Raw genomic sequence first — 22,532 nt, forward strand, 5'->3', positions numbered from 1 at the left:
TATGAGCTGAAAAAAACATCCCTGAATACTAAGGAGTATTTCTGTCTGTAATAAAGCCCTTTTGTGGGGAAAAACTCAATCAGATTGGCTGAGCCTGGCTCCCCAGTGGGTCTACACCCTCCAAGGCCAAATCACGGCTGCACCTGCCCAGTCATGTGAAATCCATAGATTATTGCTTAATTTATTTATTTCAATTGCCAGATGTCCTTCTATGAACTGTACCTCAGTGAAATCATTGAAATTGTTGCATGTTGCCTTTATATTTTTTGTTCAGTATATATAAATACCTGGACTATTATCATTCTGGAGAATCTCTGATATTTAATCTTGCGCTTGTGACTGACTAGGTTAGAACCAGGTCTTCTGCATGTCACAAGACTGTGTGAGCCCACCTAGCTAAAGTTCATGTAAAGAATGACACGTTTGCTTGCTTAACGAGTACCACTTCCCCCAATTCAGCTCATACCAAAACTCGAACTAAAGATCTCTGCCTCGTAAACAGGCGTAACCGCTGTCCGGAAGTGTTCCAACTAGAGGTCGACTGATTATGATTTTTCAATTCCGATACCGATTATTGGAGGACCAAAAAAAGTCGATACCGATAAATCGGCCGATTTTAATTTGAATTTTAATGACAATTACAACAATACTGAATGAACACTTATTTTAACTTAAAATATTACATCAATAAAATAAATTTAGCCTCAAATAAATAATGAAACATGTTCAATTTGGTTTAAATGATGCAAAAACAAAGTGTTGGAGAAGAAAGTAAAAGTGTAATATGTGCCGTGTAAGAAAGCTAACGTTTAAGTTCCTTGCTCAGAACATGAGAACATATGAAAGCTGGTGGTTCCTTTTAACATGAGTCTTCAATATTCCCAGGTAAGAAGATTTAGGTTGTAGTAATTATAGGAATTATAGGACCATTTCTCTCTATACCATTTGTATTTCATTAACCTTTGACTATTGGATGTTCTTATAGGCACTTCAGTATTGCCAGTGTAACAGTATAGCTTCCGTCCCTCTCCTCGCCCCTACCTGGGCTCGAACCAGGAACACAACGACAACAGCCACCCTCGAAGCAGCGTTACCCATCGCTCCACAAAAGCTGCGGCCCTTGCAGAGCAAGGGGAACAACCACTCCAAGTCTCAGAGCGAGTGACGTTTGAAACACTATTAGCGCGCACCCCGCTAACCATTTCACATCGGTTACACGAGCCTAATCTCGGGAGTTGATAGGCTTGAAGTCATAAACAGCTGCTGGCAAACGCACTAAAGTGCTGTTTGAATTAATGCTTACGAGCCTGCTGGTGCCTACCACCGCTCAGTCAGACTGCTCTATCAAATCAGACTTAGTTATAACATGATAACACACAGAAATACGAGCCTTAGGTCATTAATATGGTAGAATCTGGAAACTATCACGAAAAAAAGACGTTTATTCTTTCAGTGAAATACGGAACCGTTACATATTTTATCTAACGGGTGACATCCATAAGTCTAAATATTCCTGGTACATTGCACAACCTTCAATGTTATGTCATAATTACGTAAAATTCTGGCAAATTAGGCGGCCCAAACTGTTGCATATACACTGACTCTGCATGCAATCAACGCAAGAGAAGTGACACAATTTCACCTGGTTAATATTGCCTGCTAACCTGGATTTCTTTTAGCTAAATATGCAGATTTAAAAATATATACTTCTGTGTATTGATTTTAAGAAACACATTGATGTTTATGGTTAGGTACACATTGGAGCAACGATACGCACCGCATGGATTATCTAGGACACGCTAGATAAACTAGTAATATAATAAACCATAATCAACTAGTGATTATGATTGATTGTTTTTTATAAGATAAGTTTAATGCTAGCTAGCAACTTACCTTGGCTTACTGCATTCGCGTAACAGGCAGGCTCCTCGTGGAGTGCAATGAGAGGCAGGTGGTTAGAGCGTTGGACTTGTTAACTGTAAGGTTGCAAGATTGAATCCCCGAGCTGACAAGGTAAACATTTCCGTGGCCTCCAAGATTTGATTTGATTTGAAAATCTGTCGTTCTGCCCCTGAACGAGGCAGTTAACCCACCGTTCCTAGGCCGTCATTGAAAATAAGAATGTGTTCTTAACTGACTTGCCTAGTTAAATAAAGATTAAATAAAGGTGTAAAAAAAAAACGGTGTCCAAAAATACAGATTTCAGATTATGAAATCGGCCCTAATTAATCGGCCATTCCGATTAATCGGTCGACCTCTAGTTCCAACCCACGTGCTATTTAAAAATACCCTTTTCAATTGCGCAAGAGGCGACATTTCAGGTTGATGAGTGAGTTTCACAGATCCTCATCTGCTTCATTCACCCCCTAAACTCACTCCACAGCGACCCCAGTGGTTGACCCTGCGCAACTGTAGATCTGAGTCCAGTGGCACCATTATAAATGACATCACGCTGCCTACTTAGCGAGTACGGCTTTGCCTTGAAAACACACATGACCGCTTTCCTGAAGCATTCCAACCCATCAAGCTTGGATAGGTCTCTTCAAGGAGGAGGTCAAAGGGTGGTGAAGTGTAACACAGGTGGTTCAGTGACCATAATTGTGTGAGGAATAACTTGCCTGAGACCTGAAAAGTTGCATTGTCTGGCACACAGGAGACCTGGGTTACAACCCCATCAGTCAAACGAAAACACCTTCAGGTCTCAGGCAAGGTTGCTCATCACAAGTTAGAAAGTTAGAAACCAATATACACAGGCAGTTATAAAAGCCAAGGCTAGCTTTTTCAAGCAGAAATTTGCATTTTTCTACAGCTGGCCATGCTTTCCACCTGGCTACCCCTACCCCGGTCAATTGCACTGTACCCCCCACAGCAACTCGCCCAAGCCTTCTCCATTTCTCCTTCTCTCAAATCCAGTCAGCTGATGTTCTGAAAGAGCTGCAAAATCTGGACCCCTACAAATCAGCCGGACTAGACAATCTGGACCCTTTCTTTCTAGAATTATCCACTGAAATTGTTGCAACCCCAATTACTAGCCTGTTCAACCTCTCTTTCGTGTCATCTGAGATTCCCAAAGATTAAAAAGCAGCTGCGGTCATCCCCCTCTTCAAAGGGGGGGACACTCTTGACCCAAACTGCTACAGACCTATATCTAACCTACCCTGCCTTTCTAAGGTCTTCGAAAGCCAAGTCAACAAACAGATTCCCTACCATTTTGAATCCCACCGCACCTTCTCCGCTATGTAATCTGGTTTCAGAGCTGGTCATGGGTGCACCTCAGCCACGCTCAAGGTCCTAAACGATATCTTAACCGCCATCGATAAGAAACATTACTGTGCAGCCGTATTCATTGACCTGGCCAAGGCTTTCGACTCTGTCACCAACTACTTCTCTGATAGAGTTGAGTGTGTCAAATCGGAGTGCCTGTTGTCCGGGCCTCTGGCAGTCTCTATGGGGATGCCACAGGATTCAATTATTGGGCCGACTCTCTTCTCTGTATGCATCAATGATGTCACTCTTGCTGCTGGTGAGTCTCTGATACATCTCTACGCAGACGACACCATTCTGTATACTTCTGGTCCTTCTTTGGACACTGTGTTAACAACCCTCCAGACGAGCTTCAATGCCATACAACTTTCCTTCCGTGGCCTCCAACTGCTCTTAAATACAAGTAAAACTAAATGCATGCTCTTCAACAGATCGCTGCCTGCACCTGCCCGCCCGTCCAGCATCACTACTCTGGACGGTTCTGACTTAGCATATGTGGACAACTACAAATACCTAGGTGTCTGGTTAGACTGTAAACTCTCCTTCCAGACTCACATCAAACATCTCCAATCCAAAGTTAAATCTAGAATTGGCTTCCTATTTCGCAACAAAGCATCCTTCACTCATGCTGCCAAACATACCCTCGTAAAACTGACCATCCTACCGATCCTCGACTTCGGCGATGTCATTTACAAAAAAGCCTCCAATACCCTACTCAATAAATTGGATGCAGTCTATCACAGTGCCATCCATTTTGTCACCAAAGCCCCATATACTACCCACCACTGCGACCTGTACGCTCTCGTTGGCTGGCCCTCGCTTCATACTCGTCGCCAAACCCACTGGCTCCAGGTCATCTACAAGACCCTGCTAGGTAAAGTCACCCTTATCTCAGCTCGCTGGTCACCATAGCAGCACCCACCTGTAGCAGGCGCTCCAGCATGTATCTCTCTCTGGTCACCCGCAAAACCAATTATTTCTTTGGCCGCCTCTCTTTCCAGTTCTCTGCTGCCAATGACTGGAACGAACTACAAAAATCTCTGAAACTGGAAACACTTATCTCCCTCACTAGCTTTAAGCACCAGCTGTCAGAACAGCTCACATATTACTGCACCTGTACATAGCCCATCTATAATTTAGCCCAAACAACTACCTCTTCCACTACTGTATTTATTTATTTTGCTCATTTGCACCCCATTATTTTTATTTCTACTTTCCATACTCTTCCACTGCAAATCTACCATTCCAGTGTTTAACTTGCTATATTGTATTTACTTCGCCACCATGGCCTTTTTTGCCTTTACCTCCCTTATCTCACCTCATTTGCTCACATCGTATATAGACTTATTTTTCTACTGTATTATTGACTGTATGTTTGTTTTACTCCATGTGTAACTCTGTGCTGTTGTATGTGTCGATCTGCTTTGCTTTATCTTGGCCAGGTCGCAATTGTAAATGAGAACTTGTTCTAAACTAGCCTACCTGGTTAAATAAAGGTGAAAACAAATTAAAAAAAATAAACCATGCATGGATCACCAAACCACCTCTGTTGCACTCATTAAATGGGGTGCACAAATCCTTGTGCTTCTGTTTTCCACAGAAAAAGTGTTGTGTTTGTACAGTAGGCCTGATTCTAAACCCAGACAGTCTTATCTCATCGCTGCAACTCCCGTACGAACTCGGGAGCGGTGAAGGTCGAGAGCCGTGAGTCCCCCGAAGCACAACCCAACCAAGCTGCACTGCTTCTTGACACAATACCCACTTACCGGAAGCCAGTCGCACCAATGTGTCAGGGGAAACACAATACACCTTGCGACCGTGTCAGCGTGCACAGCGCCCGGCTCCCCACAGGAGTCGCTAGTGCGCAATGGGATAAGGACATTTCTGCCGGCCAAACCCTCCCCTAACTCGGACGACGCTGGGCCAATTGTGCACCGCCCCATGGGTGTACTGGTCGCGGGCAGCTGCGACAGAGCCTGGACTCGAACCCATAAATCTCTAGTGGCACAGCTAGCACTGCGATGCAGTGCCTTAGACCACTGCGGGAGGCCGTCAGACAGTTATATTGGTGCCGTGACCTCTGAGTATGAGGTCAAAGGGGGGAGAAATGTAACTGAGATGGTTCGATGAACCTGATCTTATCCATATGGGATTTAGCTAAGTGGGCTAACACAGTCTTGTGACAAGCAGGAGAACTAGTTCGTACCCAGTCAGTCGCAAGATGAAATAAGTAGTGGAAAGGCTATCCTTAGAAGGGCTATGACAGGGCTATTCAACTGTATTATTATGTGGGACAAATTGTGGTTTTGTTTCACTCCCTTCTAACACGGTGATCATCCATATTCCAGAGAGTCTTAGCTTTCAGGAATGTGGTCATAATAGTTCATATCCGAAACAGTTCAAACGCTAGAGGCAAATTCATTGGAAGAAAATTTATTAAAAACACGCCAAAAACTGGCTTCAAAAACTGTCAGAAAGGTATTTTTACCAAAGTGAGCTTAATTCTTTCTGTTCTCCTCTACTTTTCCTGGCTGGCAATGTGCCAGGATGTTGTCTCCGGTTTTGAATCTGAATTTAGAGAATTTAAATGTTTAATATATATAACTTTGATAAACTTGAAATTATAGTTTATAAACGTGATACACAATGAATGCAGTAACTACCAAATTGAAACTGAATATATAATTATTGAATTTGAATATTACATTAAACTGAAATAGAATTTTAAAACTGAATGCAATATTCACTAAATTCAGTTTCAAATCATGAAATACAAGTTAAATTTATGAATTAATAAAATAATTAAATTTGTGCATTACACCTTAAAAAATATGAAATTCAAACGCAATATCTTAATAGAAATTCAAAATGATGGAATTAAAATACAATCTCTGTTGGCACTGATATTGCTCCATAGACATGTGTGTCAGAGAAAGAGAGAAAGCGAGTGAGGAGGAAAGAGAGAAAAAGAGAGATGAGAATATGTGTGAGAGAGGCTACAGGGGATGAGCACAGAGGGTTTCACAGAAAGGGAAGCAGGGATGATTATGAAGAGTAACGGTCGGGAGAGGGGAAATAGGTGTCAGTGAGAGAGGGACAGAGATCAAGAGGTTGAGGTGTGAAGAGAGAGAGAGAGAGAGAGGTGCACGCATTGAGAGAGAGAGAAAGTGAGAGGAAAGGCAGAACATGTTTCTCCTATGTTAGGGCGGCTAACGAAAGATAAATGAGAGCAGTAGAGAGCCTAGCAGCTAGGCAGGAGATCTTAGCTGCGGGCAAAGGATGACTGGTGTGTGTATGTGTGTGAAGCCACTTGGCCTGCTGATGTTGGACAGCAGGAGTGATATTGGATATTTTACACATTCAAACACACACAAATCAACACAGAAGTGTTTGTGTGTGTGTTTGCAGCTGTAGGTCACCACCTGTTTCTCTCACCATCTCTGGGCCGGTCGTCGATCATCAGCACACACACACAACGCTATCCATCACTCTCTCTTTCTATGTCCTTCCCGGCATCGTTCTCTCCCTCTACCCGTCACTCACACCTTCCATCTTTCTATTTGCACTCTTTACCAATTTTCTCCTTTCCCTCTCAATCACACACTCTTTCCATCTCTCTCTCACCATTTCTTTATCTCCATTTTTCTCTTCATCACAAAAATGTGCTGTTGATCTAAATCTGGTACTGTTAAAACAAAACATTTAGTCAAGATTCTAATTATACAAAACATTAAGGACATTGGTCTTTCCATGACATAGACTGATCAGGTAAAGAATCCCATGTTGATGTCACTTGTTAAATTCACTTCAATCAGTGTAGATGAAGAGGAGGAGACATGGATTGAGACATGGATTGTGTATATGTGCCATTCAGAGGGTGAATGGGCAAGACAAAACATTTAAGAGCCTTTGAACGGTAGTAGGAGCCCAGCGCACTGGTTTGTGTTAAGAACTGCAACGCTACTGTTTTTTCCCCACTCAACAGTTTCCTGTGTTTATCAAGAATGGTCCACCACCCAAGAGCATCTAGCCAACTTGACAACTGTGGGAAGCATTGGAATCAAGGGCCAGGATCCCTGTGGAACGCTTTCGACACCTTGTAGACTCCATTCCTCCACCAACTGAGGCTGTTCTGAGGGCAAGCGGTGATACAGCCCAACAGGATGCATCTGTAGAAGTTTGTGATGGTCTAAGTGGCCAAGCAGAATTTCTTCAGCTTTCTGAGGTTGAAGAGGCGTTGTTGCGTATGGATGGAACATTTCAGGTTGTCAGTGATGTGTACGCCGAGGAACTTGAAGCTTTTCACCCTCTTCACTGCGGCCCCGTCGATGTGGATGGGGTCGTGCTCACTCTGCTGTCTCCTGAGGTCCACGATCTGCTCTTTTGTTTTATTGAGGGAGAGGTTATCTTCCTGGCACCACTCTGCCAGGGCTCTCACCTCCTCCCTGTAGGCTGTCTCGTCATTTTTGGTAATCAAGCCTACCACTGTTATGTTGTCTGCTTGATGATTGATGATTGAGTGATGATTGAGTTGGAGACTTGAGTGGCCATGCAGTCCTTCGCTTTCTTGGGTACAGAAACAACTATAGGAGGGGAGGAGCAAATTGGAGGCGTGATCTGATTTTCAGAAGAGAGGGCAGAGGAGGGCCTTGTAGCCATCCCGGAAGGGGGAGTAGCAATGGTCAAGAGTTCAGGGTGAGTAGCATAGCAGATGGGTTGATAAAACTCAGGATATGCGGTTTCCAGTTTGCACAAAGGCCAGTGTAGTTCCTTGAATGCCGGCGGTGTCGGCTTGGGGTGGAATATACATGGCCGTGACGATGACCTAGGACTGGGCGATATGGCCCAAAATTCATATCACAGTATTTTTTACATTTTTGACGGTATGACAGTATTTTATGTTTTTGAATAATACAAGTTGCTAAATTTGCTTTATGAGTAGTGTGTGACCCTAGGGTGGCAACACATAACGTATGTTAACCCCATTCTGTACAAATGTGCGCAACCGCGACATTCAAACGAGGCTGCAAAGAAAACCAATGGGACTGTAATCGTCAAAGTTATGCTGCTGCTGCTGCCAGTAGCATGTAACTACACTGGCCTCTGTGTTGACTTCAGAATCTCAGACGCTGTCCATTACATTGTGACGTGTGGTGGCATAACGTACAGCACGCATAAAGCAACTAATTCTGTCTTTCAGCCTCTCTCCACCAGGTTTAGGAGGGGGGGATGACATGCCACTGGCAGCAGCAGCAGCATAACTCTGTCCCTGGCTGGGTATATCCCTCACTCTACACCAGGTGTAGGGGGGGGGGGGGGGGGGGGGTGACATGACATTGATTTATCCTTTTTTATATATCTGTATAGGTGACTACTACTACTGCAGCAGCAGCAGCATAACTCTGTCCCTGGCTGGGTATATCCCTCACACTACAACAGGGATGGGAAACTTTGATGGGGTGGGGGCCATAAAAAGATCTGAATTCATCATGAGGGGCGGCAGTGACTCGAGATAACAGATACCGAGTCATTTTTTGCGTAATCACTGTAAGCGATCATGATTCTCAAAGCCGCTGTTAACTTCTAAGATCACTTTGGCACCGCCCTAAAAACCCGATTCAAATTCGACACAAACCTTCAAATAGGTATCTAATGACACATTATATAAACTCTTTATAGTGTTTTATTTACATTTTAGAGGCGATAAGGTGATAAGTTGGTCAGATCGAGTGAAAAAAACGTTTCCCCACAAGACATCTCTCCTTCTCACTATCACGCAATAGGTTTCGCTTCCCCACTCGCCATTTTTAAAAAGACCCGACGGAGCTCATTGCCTTCTTGAATCATGCAGAGATGGGCATCATGAAGGCCTCGTCATTGATTTTGTTGGAAAGGGGAAAAATTGTGCTTTACGATGGTCTTGATATAACAGTTGATCTGGATGTATTGATATGGAAAAACATCTAGGCCTTATTTTTAACCAAATATTGCAATTGCGATTTTCTTCTGATTTTGATTTAAACACTTAGGTGAAGTGTTGGAATCATAGAAAAATAATGATTATTCTAATTCTATAGTTAGAAGATAATACTGGGCACTTTGAATACAATGTTGTTTGACATGACAACGAATGAAAATGCCAGAGAGGAGTTATTGTGACAGGGTAGGAACCAAAGTGTTGGTCAGTGTTTCCTAGGGGACCCTATAATCTTTGGCTACATTAAATGTTTTCTCTTAGCTACTTTATGTAGCTGATATATTCAAGCGTAGCCTATTCCTCTTTGATTTAGAAGATACTGTTGCACAAACAACATGCTGATTTAGGCCTACACCTTCACTAGTATCAGTCTGTATAGCTAGCTACATTTGCTCTGACTCAGTACATTTATTAGCTAGCTAGCTTAGCCACAATTTGCAAAACTAGCTGTTTGCAGATGTAAGGAACACAAATTTATAGTGTAATTATAGAACGCTTGTGGATTTATATTAAGAAGCGAAGTGGAAACAGCATCGTAGTCATCAACATTGCTGCTTGTGCTGCATTGACCATATAGACTGAACACAAGTGTCTCGTGGTCAAGCAACAGCGGTCCTTGAGTGACGGGACGGGGCTACGTCTGTGTGGAAAGCAGCATGGAGAGAGACAGAGAGAAAGAGCGGAGAGAGAGGACTCAGGTAGCGTAGGAAACTATAAAAATTGACGTTACACACGGCATATCACATTTAACAAACAAACATTCAAATACCATAATAGAAGGTAAAGTAAAAACCCAAACCCTTCCATGCATCAATACCGTAATATAGTAAAATATGGTATACCGCCCAGCCCTACGATGACCGAAGATAATTCTCTCAGGAGGTAATGCGATCGGCATTTGAAGGTGAGGTATTCCAGATCGGGAGAACAAATGGACTTGAATTCCTGTACGTTACCACAATCACCTGTCCACGGTGGACAGGAACAGTGTATCCGGAGAGAGCCGTGATTCTGTGAAAAAGAGTATGTTACAGTCTCTGATGCCTCTCTGGAAGGAGATCCTCACCCTGAGCTCGTCAACTTTATTGTCCAGGGACTGAACATTAGCGAGTAATATACAGTACTTGGAAGCGGTGGATGGTGTGCACGCCTCCTGAGTCTGACTAAAAGCCCGCTTCTTATTCCTCTTCTCTGGTGACGGCGTCTTGGAGCAGCCCCTGGGATGAATGTACTTGTACTTATTATAGCTGCTGCGAAGGAGCATGTTATCATGTATTTCCCGAGGCAATTCTAAGTTCAAACAAAGTCTGACCGTCGATCTAATATCCCAAAGTTATTTCCGGCTATAGTTAATAACGCAAGAAACGTTCCGAGGAAATAATGCAAGAAATAACATTTGAAAAAATGTAATACTGTAAAGTTGGCTATGAGCTAAAAACAGGGCGACCATGTCTTTTGGCACCATCTTGCCAGCATGACTGATTATACAGGAAGACTCCACTAAAAGGGAGGCAAGGACATTCACAGCAACAGAAAGTCATGCTGATCTCTCGCTCCCTCTAGTTGCACTCTCACACAATCTTCTATGATTAGGGTTCATGATCGGGTCAACACACACACACACACACACACACACACACACACACACCTTAACCTCTTATACAGCTAGGAAGAGGGGAAATGTGAGTGATTGTATTCAATCTGACATGAGTCTAGCTGATTCTCTGTAACACAAACACACAGGCATGCACGCGCAGACAAACACACACAGCAGACGCACAGGCACACACACACAGGATTAGTGTAGCAAACGTTCAGCAATGGAATAAAACACAAACAAAGAGACATCCTGTTTCCTGGAACACAACACTATTAAGCCATCTGAGCCAACAGCACAACACACACAAACTCACACACTCAGACACACACTGAATGAGTTTGTGGTGATTATCTGTTCATGTTTGCCTCGTGTGTGCCTATTTTGTGTGTGTGTGTAAGTGCTATGCTGCACTGCTGGTGTGTGTGTGCACTCTGTACAGCCAGTGTATGTGTGTTTTTGTGTGTGCTTATGTGTCCTCTGCGCTGTGTGTCCTATGCACAGTGTGTGTGTGTGTGTGTTGATGATACAGTAAGCTCTAGTGATTCTCTGGAGTGTGAGGTAGCGTTTAAGGCCCTCTCAGCACAGCCAGAGTGATGAATATTTAAAGATGCGTCAGGGAGTAAGGGGGGAACAGTGTGTGTGTGTGTGTGTGTGTGTGTAAGGAGAGAATCGATACCTATCTGTGTGTCTGTGAGAAAGAGAGAGAGAGTGTTTTCCTCTGTCGGTTTGTGTGGGAGAGTGCAGGTCCATCCTTTGTGGTATGTGTGTGTGTGTGGTGTATGTAGGAGATGAATAGAGGAGAGAGACACTGTCAGGCTGATGGTCAACGGATCCACTGTCCTATCACACACACACACACACACACAAGTCCGCTGTTAAGGGGGGCCAACGAGAGATCAGCGAGGTAAGTACACACCAGGAAATGAGATTGTCTTAAATACTAACAAACCACAGACACACAATCAAACACTATATACTGTACAGTCACACACTATATACACAAGAGGTGACAAGAGGAAGAAGGGGGAGACAGAGGAAGAGAGAAGAAAAGTATGTGAGAGAGGGAAAGTATGAGAGAGAATGTACAGGGGTAGAAACAGTACAGAGAATGAATACCCCCCTCCTTCCTCCTCTTTCTCCGAGGGATGAATAATAACCGCAGCTCAAAGATCTCCTCCCTCGTTTTTCAAAGCGAAGAAAGGAGGTGGGAATTTCTGCCTGGCCAGGGTGTGCACTGACACACACACACACACACACACACACACACACACACACACACACACACACACACACCTAGCCTGAAGCATATAAATCAGATCTCTATGGAGAGGGTTGTTAAAGACCCACATCTGAAGCACAGACCGACATACTTCCAACATGAACACTCTGAGGACAAGTCAGAAGCAGAAAGTGAAATATTGAGCTGTGGGAGTCATTTGGGACTAAGACACACACCCACCCACCCCCACACCCAAACACAAAGGGGGCAGGAGAAAGACAGAGAGAAAGAAGGAGACAGAGGTTGCAGGTTGATAATGCGATATGATTTCAGTGTCATTCCCCCACTTAGGGAGATGGTGGATGTCTTGTGTGTTATGATAGCGAGCCACAAGAAAGCAGGGGAGGCTAGAGATATAACACTATGAATAACTAGAAGTGCTTCCCAATCCCTACTTCCATTTACCACAGCTGGTGCCAAATTAACACATTTAACAGCCTGTGTTTGGAACAGATGAAAAATGTGTGTGTGTGAGGGTGAAGGCACAAGTGTATAGTATGTTGTGTGTGGGAGTCCGTGTGCATAATAGCAATGGATCAGGGCAAAGAGAAGGGGGGGGGGATGAGCGGGGACGGAAATAGACAGAGAGATAGGTAGTCGGGAAGAAAGTGATAGAGATGAGAGAGAAAAAAAGAACAACAGAGTGTGAAAGCATGTACAAGAGAAAGGGACAGCAAGATATTGAGAAAAGGAGAGAGAGAAGGAGAGAAAGAGGTGCTTTGGCTGCTGCCCTGGGCCCTCTCTCTAAGCCCTGTTTAGGAGGCTTTGGAGCTCAGAGAGAAATAATCCCCCACTCAAACACACACAGCCGAGTCACACACAAACAGAGCTCAGACACACACACAGCCTAGATAAACCACAGAAAGCCAAGATGTGCACACACACAGAGTCTAAACACACAAACAGACCCTATATACACAAAGTGTGTGTGTGTGTGTGTGTGTGTGTGTGTGTGTGAGTGAGTGAGTGAGTGAGTGAGTGAGTGAGTGAGTGAGTGAGTGACACTATAGAATCACAGCCATGAAACATACACAAACACACACCCACACTTTGGCTGTCTGATCAATGTAGCTCCCCTACAGTAGAGCATAGCGGCATGACCACAGCACCGTGACAAGCACTTTGCACACTCTATCGCTTCACAAAGGAGGGAGGGAGGGAGGGAGGAGAGAAAGAATATGAGCCAAAGGGAAGAAGTGGGGTGGAGGGTGGGGGTGCAGTGGAGCAGAGAGAGAGAAGGAGCTAATGAAGGAATAGGCGCTAGGGAGATAGAGCAGGTAAGGAGGGAGGTAGAAGACGAGAGTGATTTATTTATCTCATTCTCTCTGTTCTCTAGGAAGGCAAAGAGAGGGAGAGTGAAGGAGTGGAGGAACGAGAGATAAATAGAGAGGGAATGGAAATGCAGGAGAGGTTGAGAGAAAGAAGAACAAAGAGATGTGAGGGCTATAGTAGTGGGAGAAGGACAGAGAGGAAGAAGGAGGGAAGAAGGAGGGAGAGAGTGAAATAAGAGAGGAGAGCGGAGGGTTAACAGATAGCGGTCTGGGGTTAGCGCAGGATGCAGTTTGTCATCTTCATCAGCTGACAGCGGGCGCAGAGGGAGGGAAGGAATGGGGGATGGAGGGATGAATGGGTGGGAGGGGAAGGGGGAGGGTTGACTCAGAGCCTTTGAGAAATGTTGACCCTGTATTTGACCCGCGTCTCTGTCTACATCGCCGCGACAACACGCGGAGCCGCCGCAGATAATCACTTACTAACCCAGACCTGTCAATCACACCATCCCCCTGGGAGGAGGGGAGGAGAGTCTTTTAATTTTAAAAACTCATTATCTAACCAGTCACAAAGTTAAACAAAAGAGATGGAGGGACAGAGAGAGGGAGAGATTGAGGGACAGAGAGAGGGGAAGAGAGAGGGAGCGATTGAGGGACAGAGAGAGGGAGAGATTGAGGGAGAGAGGGAGGGAGAGATTGAGGAACAGAGAGAGGGAGAGATTGAGGGACAGATTGAGGGACAGATTGAGGGACAGATTGAGGGAGAGATTGAGGGAGAGATTGAGGGACAGATTGAGGGAGAGATTGAAGGAGAGATTGAAGGAGAGATTGAGGGAGAGATTGAGGGACAGAGAGAGGGAGAGTGAGGGACAGAGAGAGATTGAGGGACAGAGAGAGGGAGAGATTGAGGGACAGAGAGAGATTGAGGGACAGAGAGAGGGAGAGATTGAGGGACAGAGAGAGGGAGAGAAGAAATAATGGAGGCAGAGAAGGAGGGAGAAAGGGACGGAGAGGTGGAACTTTTACCATCAGGACTGGGTTGGCGCCCCCCCCCTTGGGTTGTGCCGTGGCGGAGATCTTTGTGGGCTATACTCAGCCTTGTCTCAGGATGGTAAGTTGGTGGTTGAAGATATCCCTCTAGTGGTGTGGGGGCTGTGCTTTGGCAAAGTGGGTGGGGTTATATCCTTCCTGTTTGGCCCTGTCCGGGGGTGTCCTCGGATGGGGCCACAGTGTCTCCTGACCCCTCCTGTCTCAGCCTCCAGTATTTATGCTGCAGTAGTTTATGTGTCGGGGGGCTAGGGTCATATCTGGAGTACTTCTCCTTTCCTATTCGGTGTCCTGTGTGAATTTAAGTGTGCTCTCTCTAATTCTCTCTTTCTCTCTTTCTTTCTCTCTCTCGGAGGACCTGAGCCCTAGGACCATGCCTCAGGACTACCTGACAGGATGACTCCTTGCTGTCCCCAGTCCACCTGGCCGTGCTGCTGCTCCAGTTTCAACTGTTCTGCCTTATTATTATTATTCGACCATGCTGGTCATTTATGAACATTTGAACATCTTGGCCATGTTCTGTTATAATCTCCACCAAGCACAGCCAGAAGAGGACTGGCCACCCCACATAGCCTGGTTCCTCTCTAGGTTTCTTCCTACGTTTTGGCCTTTCAGGGAGTTTTTCCTAGCCACCGTGCTTCTACACCTGCATTGCTTGCTGTTTGGGGTTTTAGGCTGGGTTTCTGTACAGCACTTTGAGATATCAGCTGATGTACGAAGGGCTATATAAATACATTTGATTTGATTTGGCTGTTACAGTGACCGTATTGCCGCCACACCAGTGGTCATTAGTCATGACAGCATTCAAATTCCACGTGACCATTGAGTCACGGCAACTGCGCTCTGTAAATAAATGGCACTGATGGGCGTTAGTAGTGTTTGCAATCACAAACAAATACACTCCTCCAGGAACTAAAAATCACAGTTGGGAGAGTAAAACTAATTTACTAATTTAAGTGTTCAAACACAAACACACAGTTTGCCTAAGGCACAAAGCTCTGTGCTCTTTAGAATCTGAATCTTTCAGCAGTCTATTTATAAAGGCAGAGAAAGGGAGAGGGGTGTTTGAGGGCAATGGAAAGAAGGAAAGATAGAGGGACAGAGAGATAAAGTTGAAGTAGAGGTATCGGGATGAGATTCAATTTACATAATATGTACATCCACTTTTCAATTTACATTAGCAACGGGAATGTCACGAGCTGAGAGAGGGTTCGAGTGATGTTCTCGCTTCGAAGCTCAAATGTACCGTAAATGTCACAGGTAGCCAGTAGGTTAATGGCCCTGCTACACTACAGCCATCGGGCGTTCGGCCTTCATCCATTGAGGAGATGCTTCCTTTGAAATGAATGAAAGCTGCTATACGTTGCGCTCGTGATGCATCGCGTCCAATTGCAGCGTCCAAGCTCAAGGATCGCTATTGTTCAATTCTTGATGGCTGACACGTGCGTTCACTCTAGCATTCTAGTGAATATGCATATAGCCTCGACTATACACCACTGGTTATTTTACTGACATTGATGAAGTCAAGAAGCTACTAGCTAGCAGAAACTCTAGCTAGCTAGCTATATTGACGATGTTCACAATGTAAACAAAAACAACTTAAAGGATCATTTAGCACAACCACTAGCAACAATTCAATGAGTAGCTTTGTGAAAACTGGACCAAAGCTACTGTATTTAGGCATAGTCGATGAAATATATTAAAGATGCTCTTCCACTCTGCTCTTAAACAGCATGCTCTGTGTAGCAGGTAGAAAATGACTGATGGCGACGTGACACGTGTAGTGTAACTGAAGTGGACGTATGTAAACTATTCAAATAGCTAGCTATGCAAGCAACTTTTCATGCATCTCCCATATTACAGTCTTGATTAATGCAACAAAACCATAAAACAATCTTGAAAATTGCAACAATTCACAAGCATGGTTTATTTTCTCGTCCATGCTCAAATTTAACTGCAAGACAATAGCACAGCCAAAGTGGCACAGCTGGTAGCTAGCTAACGTTAGCTAACAACATTTGCGCCATCAAGTAACTTCCAGCATAGCAAAAATGTGTAACCCTCTCATATAAATATCAAGTACAGTAACATTATCATACAGTGTCATACATATGATACAGAGCTACAGTACCAGTCCAACGTTTGGACACACCTACTCATTCAAGGATTTTGCTTTATTTTTACTATTACTACATTGTAGAATAATAGTGAAGACATCAAACTATGGAATCATGTAGTAACCAAAAAAGTGTTCTTCAAAGTAGTCACCATTTGCCTTGATGACAGATTTGCACACTCTTGGCATTTTCCCAACCAGCTTCACCTGGAATGCTTTTCTTGAAGGAGTTCCCTCATATGCTGAGGACTTGTTGGCTGCTTTTCCTTCACTCTGCGGTCCAACTCATCCCAAACCACCTCAATTGGGTTGAGGTCGGGGGATTGTGTAGGCCAGGTCATCTGATGCAGCAATCCATCACTCTCCTTCTTGGCAAAAGAGCCCTTACACAGCCTGGAGGTGTGTTGGGTCATTGTCCTGTTGAAAAACAATAGATAGTCCCACTAAGCGCAAACCAGATGGGATGGCGTATCACTGCAGAATGTTGTGGTAGCCATGCTGGTTAAGTGTGCCTTGAATTCTAAATAAATCACTGACAGCGTCACCAGCAAAGCACCCCCACACCTCCTCCTCCATGCTTCACGGGGGGAACTACACATGCAGAGATCATCCGTTCACCTACTCCACGTCTCACAAAGACATTGTGGTTGGACCCAAAATTTGGACTCATCAGACCAAAGGACAGATTTCCACCGGTCTAATGTCCATTGCTCGGGTTTCTTGGCCCAAGCAAGTCTCTTCTTCTTATTGGTGTCCTTTAGTAGAGGTGTCTTTGCAGCAATTTGACCATGATGGCCTGATTGATGCAGCCTCCTCTGAACAGTTGATGTTGAGATGTGTCTGTTACTTGATCTCTGTGAAGCATTTAATTGGGCTGCAATTTCTGAGGCTGGTAACTCTAACGAACGTATCCTCTGCAGCAGAGGTAACTCTGGGTCTTCTTTTCCTGTGGCGATCCTCATGACAGCCAGTTTCACCATAGCGCTTGATGGTTTTTGCGACTGCACTTAACTTTCAAAGTTCTTGAGATTTTCCGGATTAAATGAACTTGTCTTAAAGTAACAAACTGTCATTTATCTTTGCTTACTTGAGATGTCTTGCCATAATATGGACTTGGTCTTTTACCAAATAGGGCTATCTTCTGTATACCACCCCTACCTTGTCACAACTGATTATCTCAAATAAATTAAGAATTAAAGAAATTCCACAAATTAACAAGGCACACCTGTTAATTGAAATGCATTCCAGGTGACTACCTCATGAAGCTGGTTGAGAGAATTCCAAGAGTGTGCAGAGCTGTCATCAAGACAAAGGGTGGCTATATATTTGTATTAATTTATTTGTTTAACACTTTTTTGTTTACTACATGATACCCTATGCATTATTTCATAGTTGTGATGTCTTACCTATTATTCTACAATGTAGAACATAGTAAAAATAAAGAAAAACCCTGGAATGAGTAGGTGTGTCCAAACTTATGACTGGTACTGGTAGGTAGTAAGCTTAACAAAATGTTTTTATCCTCCTCACAAACTAACTTACTCGCTAAGTTAGACAGCTAGTTAGCTGAATCACAGCTAGATTTCTTTTCAGCCTACCATAGAACAAACCATGCCTCATTGAATCAAAATACATGAAAATAAGCAAATTGCGACTGAAAATGTTAATTCACTGGGCAGTTAATGCTTGCGTTCCTGCTTGCTTTTGAATCTAATTCAATTATGGTGTTCTGAGACTCCCTTAAAGTTACAGCATCAACTTCTGAGATATGGACTTTTACTGCAATTTCTGACCAAAACTCAATAAAACAAGTCACTAATATTAAGAAATGCCTATACATTTCATTTTGCTCTGTCATTTATACTGTAGGAGTGATGGGCTCAACGAGACAATTCCCGTTTACACTGCCCTGCTTTGAGGGGGGCAACTGTCAGGCAAGTGTTGTGGGCGACCTCCCTTGAGGTAACGGTCGAGATATGAAAAGTGTGCATGTTTACATTACATTAAAACTGCATCCTGACCTCAGGATTTTTGGAGAATCTCCTTAAACTCTTGTCAATGTATAAAAAAAAGGCCTAAAAGGTGACAGGAGGACAGGAGTGGAAGCCAAACGTGAGACTGGACATACCATAGGGATGGAACCAGACATGCTTAAAATGCAGAAAAAGACACACACTGTCTCGACAATGACAATCTCTGGCTCAACTGTGTGTGTCTTACCTGTTGATGAGGGGGAACAGAGACACCAGGAGATAAACGGATGGATACCACTTCAACGGCTTTATCTCCTCAGCCAAAGACACCTGGAGAGACAGAGATAGCATTTAAATAAATACTTCACACACATACTATTTCAGAGGAGTGATAGATAAAGTCTAGATTTTGTATCAAGAGGAGACTGACAGTTGGCCATTTCCTATGGGAAAGAGAAAGAGAGAGCCATCTCCCTGGCAACATCAAAAGTGCCAACACAAGAGGTTCTGTCTCGTGTCAGCACCACCTGGTGTTTCACATACGTGTGCACGCACACACACACACAGTTTTGTATCGCTATACTTGTGGGGACCAAATAATTGATTCCCATCCAAAAACCTATTTTCCGTAACTCCTAACCCTAAATCTAACCCTAACCTAACCATAACCTTAACCCATACCTAACCCTAAACTTAATTCTAACCCTAATTGCAACCCTGACCCTAAACCTAACCCCTAAGCCTAAAATAGCATTTTTCCTCATGGGGAACATGCAAAATGTCCCCACTTGTCCCAATTTTCTTTGTGAGGACTTCTGGTACCCACAAGGACAGTTAAACAAAACACTACACACACACACACACTGTTGTGTTACTCTGTGAGAGATCAGACAGGGAGAAAAGGTGTGTGAAAATGTGTGGGGAAGACAAAAACAAACAGAATCTATGTTTGTTTATACTTAGTTTAGTTGTATATGTGCGCCAATTGTTCCTTTAATGAAAAATCTGTGTTTCCACGTGAACTAAATGCAGAGAAGTAGAGACACATCTGACAAGGAATTTTAAATGACACCGCCAATAAAATCAGATAAATTAAATGAACATGATTAAAACAAACAAAATAATGATTTCATGAATTGTAAACTTTAATATAAATGGCAAGGGGTTGGAAGTTCTGTGGTGGAAAGCTTTGACACACTACTTCAGAGGAGAGAAAGTCTAGATTTTGGATACACAGGAGACTGACACAGTTGGCCATTTCTTATGGGAAAGAGAGAGAGAGAGAGAGAGAGAGGAGAGAGAGATATAAAAATAGAGACCATCTCCCTGCCCGACATCAAAAGTGCCAACACAAGAGGTTCTGTCTCGTGTCAGCACCACCTGGTGTTTCACATATATGTGCGCACGCACGCACGCACACACGCACACGCACATGCACACACACACACACAGGGAGAAAGGGAGAGAATGTGTGTATAGTTGTATGTGTGTGCAAATTGTTCCTTTAATGAAAAATCTGTGTTTCCAGGTGAACTAAAGAAGTAGAGACACTTTTGACCAGATCGGACAAGGAATTTTAAATTACACAGCCTATAAAATCAAATAAACGCAATTAATACGATTCTAACAAAAAAATGACATTATTTAATGAATTGTAAACTTTGCTATAAATGGGAACGGTTTGGAAGTTCCCTGGTGGAAAGCTTTGACAGTCCGTTATTCCCGGTAGACTGTAGTGAGGATTGTAGCTGCCGGAAGTAGACAGGGCCCACAATCGATTTGCTGCTGAATTGCTTTTTTTCTCCTAAGTACGCGGGGAGTCTGGCCAGCGCCCCTCCTCTCTCTATTTCTCTCTCTCCATCTACAAGGACACACACACACACACACACACACACACACACACACACACACACACACACACACACACACACACACACACACACACACACACACACACACACACACACACACACACACACACACACACACACACACACACCCGCCACCACGAGGCAGACCCACGAGCCTCCAGACTCTTCCAACCAGGCAAAAAATTAATTACTCACTAGATAGACCCCGAGGCGTGCTCGCGCTAACGCACGCCTTTTAAACAATTCAAATGAAAATCACGAGAGCCCCCCGGTGGTATTTGATCTCGCCTGTGTGTGTGTGATCTCGTTGGTGGGGGATTTTGGAGAAAAAGCTTCTAAGCTCCCACAGCGTTGCGGTACATTTTCTGCATAAATAAATGGAATGCGGGTTTAGCTGTTTAGGGATCGATTCAATCAGATCCGCTTTAGCCAACATCCGCATAGCGGTTGTTTAGACGGTGTCGGAACTGCGTTAGAGCCGTCAAATCCACAAGTGGCTCCTGGCATTATACTGTACCTAAAGCGGACATTGCCAATGGCTGCACGGAGTCGCATTAACAGAAATCCCATGCAGCCTTGTTAACAAGTTGGAACACTGCTATGTGAGATGTGATCTACACCTCAATTAGGATGACAGACGTAATCTACACCTCCGTTAGGATGACAGACGTAATCTACACCTCCGCTAGGATGACAGACGTAATCTACACCTCCGTTAGGATGACAGACGTAATCTACACCTCCGTTAGGATGACAGACGTAATCTACACCTCCGTTAGGATGACAGACGTAATCTACACCTCCGCTAGGATGACAGACGTAATCTACACCTCCGCTAGGATGACAAACGTAATCTACACCTCCGTTAGGATGACAGACGTAATCTACACCTCCGTTAGGATGACAGACGTAATCTACACCTCCGTTAGGATGACAGACGTAATCTACACCTCCGCTAGGATGACAGACGTAATCTACACCTCCGCTAGGATGACAAACGTAATCTATACCTCCGTTAGGATGACAGACGTAATCTACACCTCCGTTAGGATGACAGGCGTAATCTATACCTCCGTTAGGATGACAGACGTAATCTATACCTCCATTAGGATGATAAAACCCCTTATTTAGTTTAATAATTTTTACATTTGAGCATAATTATATCTATACAGCCTACATTTTCTCCTTTCGCACTTCTAGCAGAAGTGGGCGCGTGTGGCTTCGTGACAATGATTGCAAGCGCAGCTACACACCGATTTGACTACTCCAACGCAGTTCCACCTCCGACACGCCAAAACATCCGCTATGCGGGTGTCTGTTATCACCGGGTAACGCTTGATCTGATTGAAAACAGGCAACTTAGTCAATGTGAAAAATGTGCGTTGAGCCTGGTGACCGACCTTAACATATGGGGCTAGGCATCTCTATGTCTCTACTCCCCACTCAACCTGACACTGTCTCAGGCATGACCAACTAATCCTAAACCCAGAGGTCTTGTTGTGCTGGAGCACACACACATTACCATGAGAAAGATGAAGGACGTGATACTCCACCAACCACAACACCACCTAGGTTTTTAAATCAAACACCAGGACTAAGTAGAATACTACACAATGTTTGTGTTAAAAGATCTTCCATGTGTGCGGTGTTTTTAATCACAGCTCTCGCGTGTCAGAGGCCTGGTGCTCCTCGGGAGCGGAGGATAATGAAACAGTAATTATGCGCATGGCTGAGAGTCTGATGGCCCTCCGTTAATGACGCACATTAGCCACAGTAATGGGTAAATCCATTTGAATTCAATCACTTTTTGATAGCACCCCTTTTGATTTGAACAAAACCTTCCATACATATTTGCCCGTTGCAGAAGTGATCAGAAAGTGGCTTTTTGGACCTGAATGACAAAACATTAAAGAGATGAAAGTGCTCAAAGTTGACCCATTTTGCATACCCCACCATACCATAAAACATCCATGTCTTCATCACAGGAACATATAAACGGTAGAGATTGATATAATACCATTTGAAAGTCGAATTTGAATTGTATTCCCTTTTTAGTACATTTATCAGCCAAATCCTGACACCCACCAAGACTCTAGAGCATATTGTGTCTCAACTGATGGTGGCCACAACACAAACA

At 44.0% G+C, this 22,532-nt stretch overlaps 1 protein-coding gene across 4 annotated transcripts in view; it reads right to left on the reverse strand.

The window, feature by feature from the left end:
- The window catches only part of si:dkey-100n23.5 (cyclic AMP receptor 1), a 102,055-nt gene that overhangs the window by 22,917 nt on the left and 56,606 nt on the right, over nucleotides 1-22,532 (reverse strand). For all 4 annotated transcript variants that reach the window (XM_036959563.1, XM_036959564.1, XM_036959565.1 and 1 more), the window contains one exon: nucleotides 18,772-18,854. In XM_036959563.1, coding sequence (XP_036815458.1) covers nucleotides 18,772-18,854 — 83 coding nt within the window. The remainder of the gene's footprint in view (nucleotides 1-18,771; nucleotides 18,855-22,532) is intronic.

Source organism: Oncorhynchus mykiss, chromosome 22 (assembly GCF_013265735.2).
Source record: "Oncorhynchus mykiss isolate Arlee chromosome 22, USDA_OmykA_1.1, whole genome shotgun sequence".
NCBI classification, from domain to species: Eukaryota; Metazoa; Chordata; class Actinopteri; order Salmoniformes; family Salmonidae; genus Oncorhynchus; species Oncorhynchus mykiss.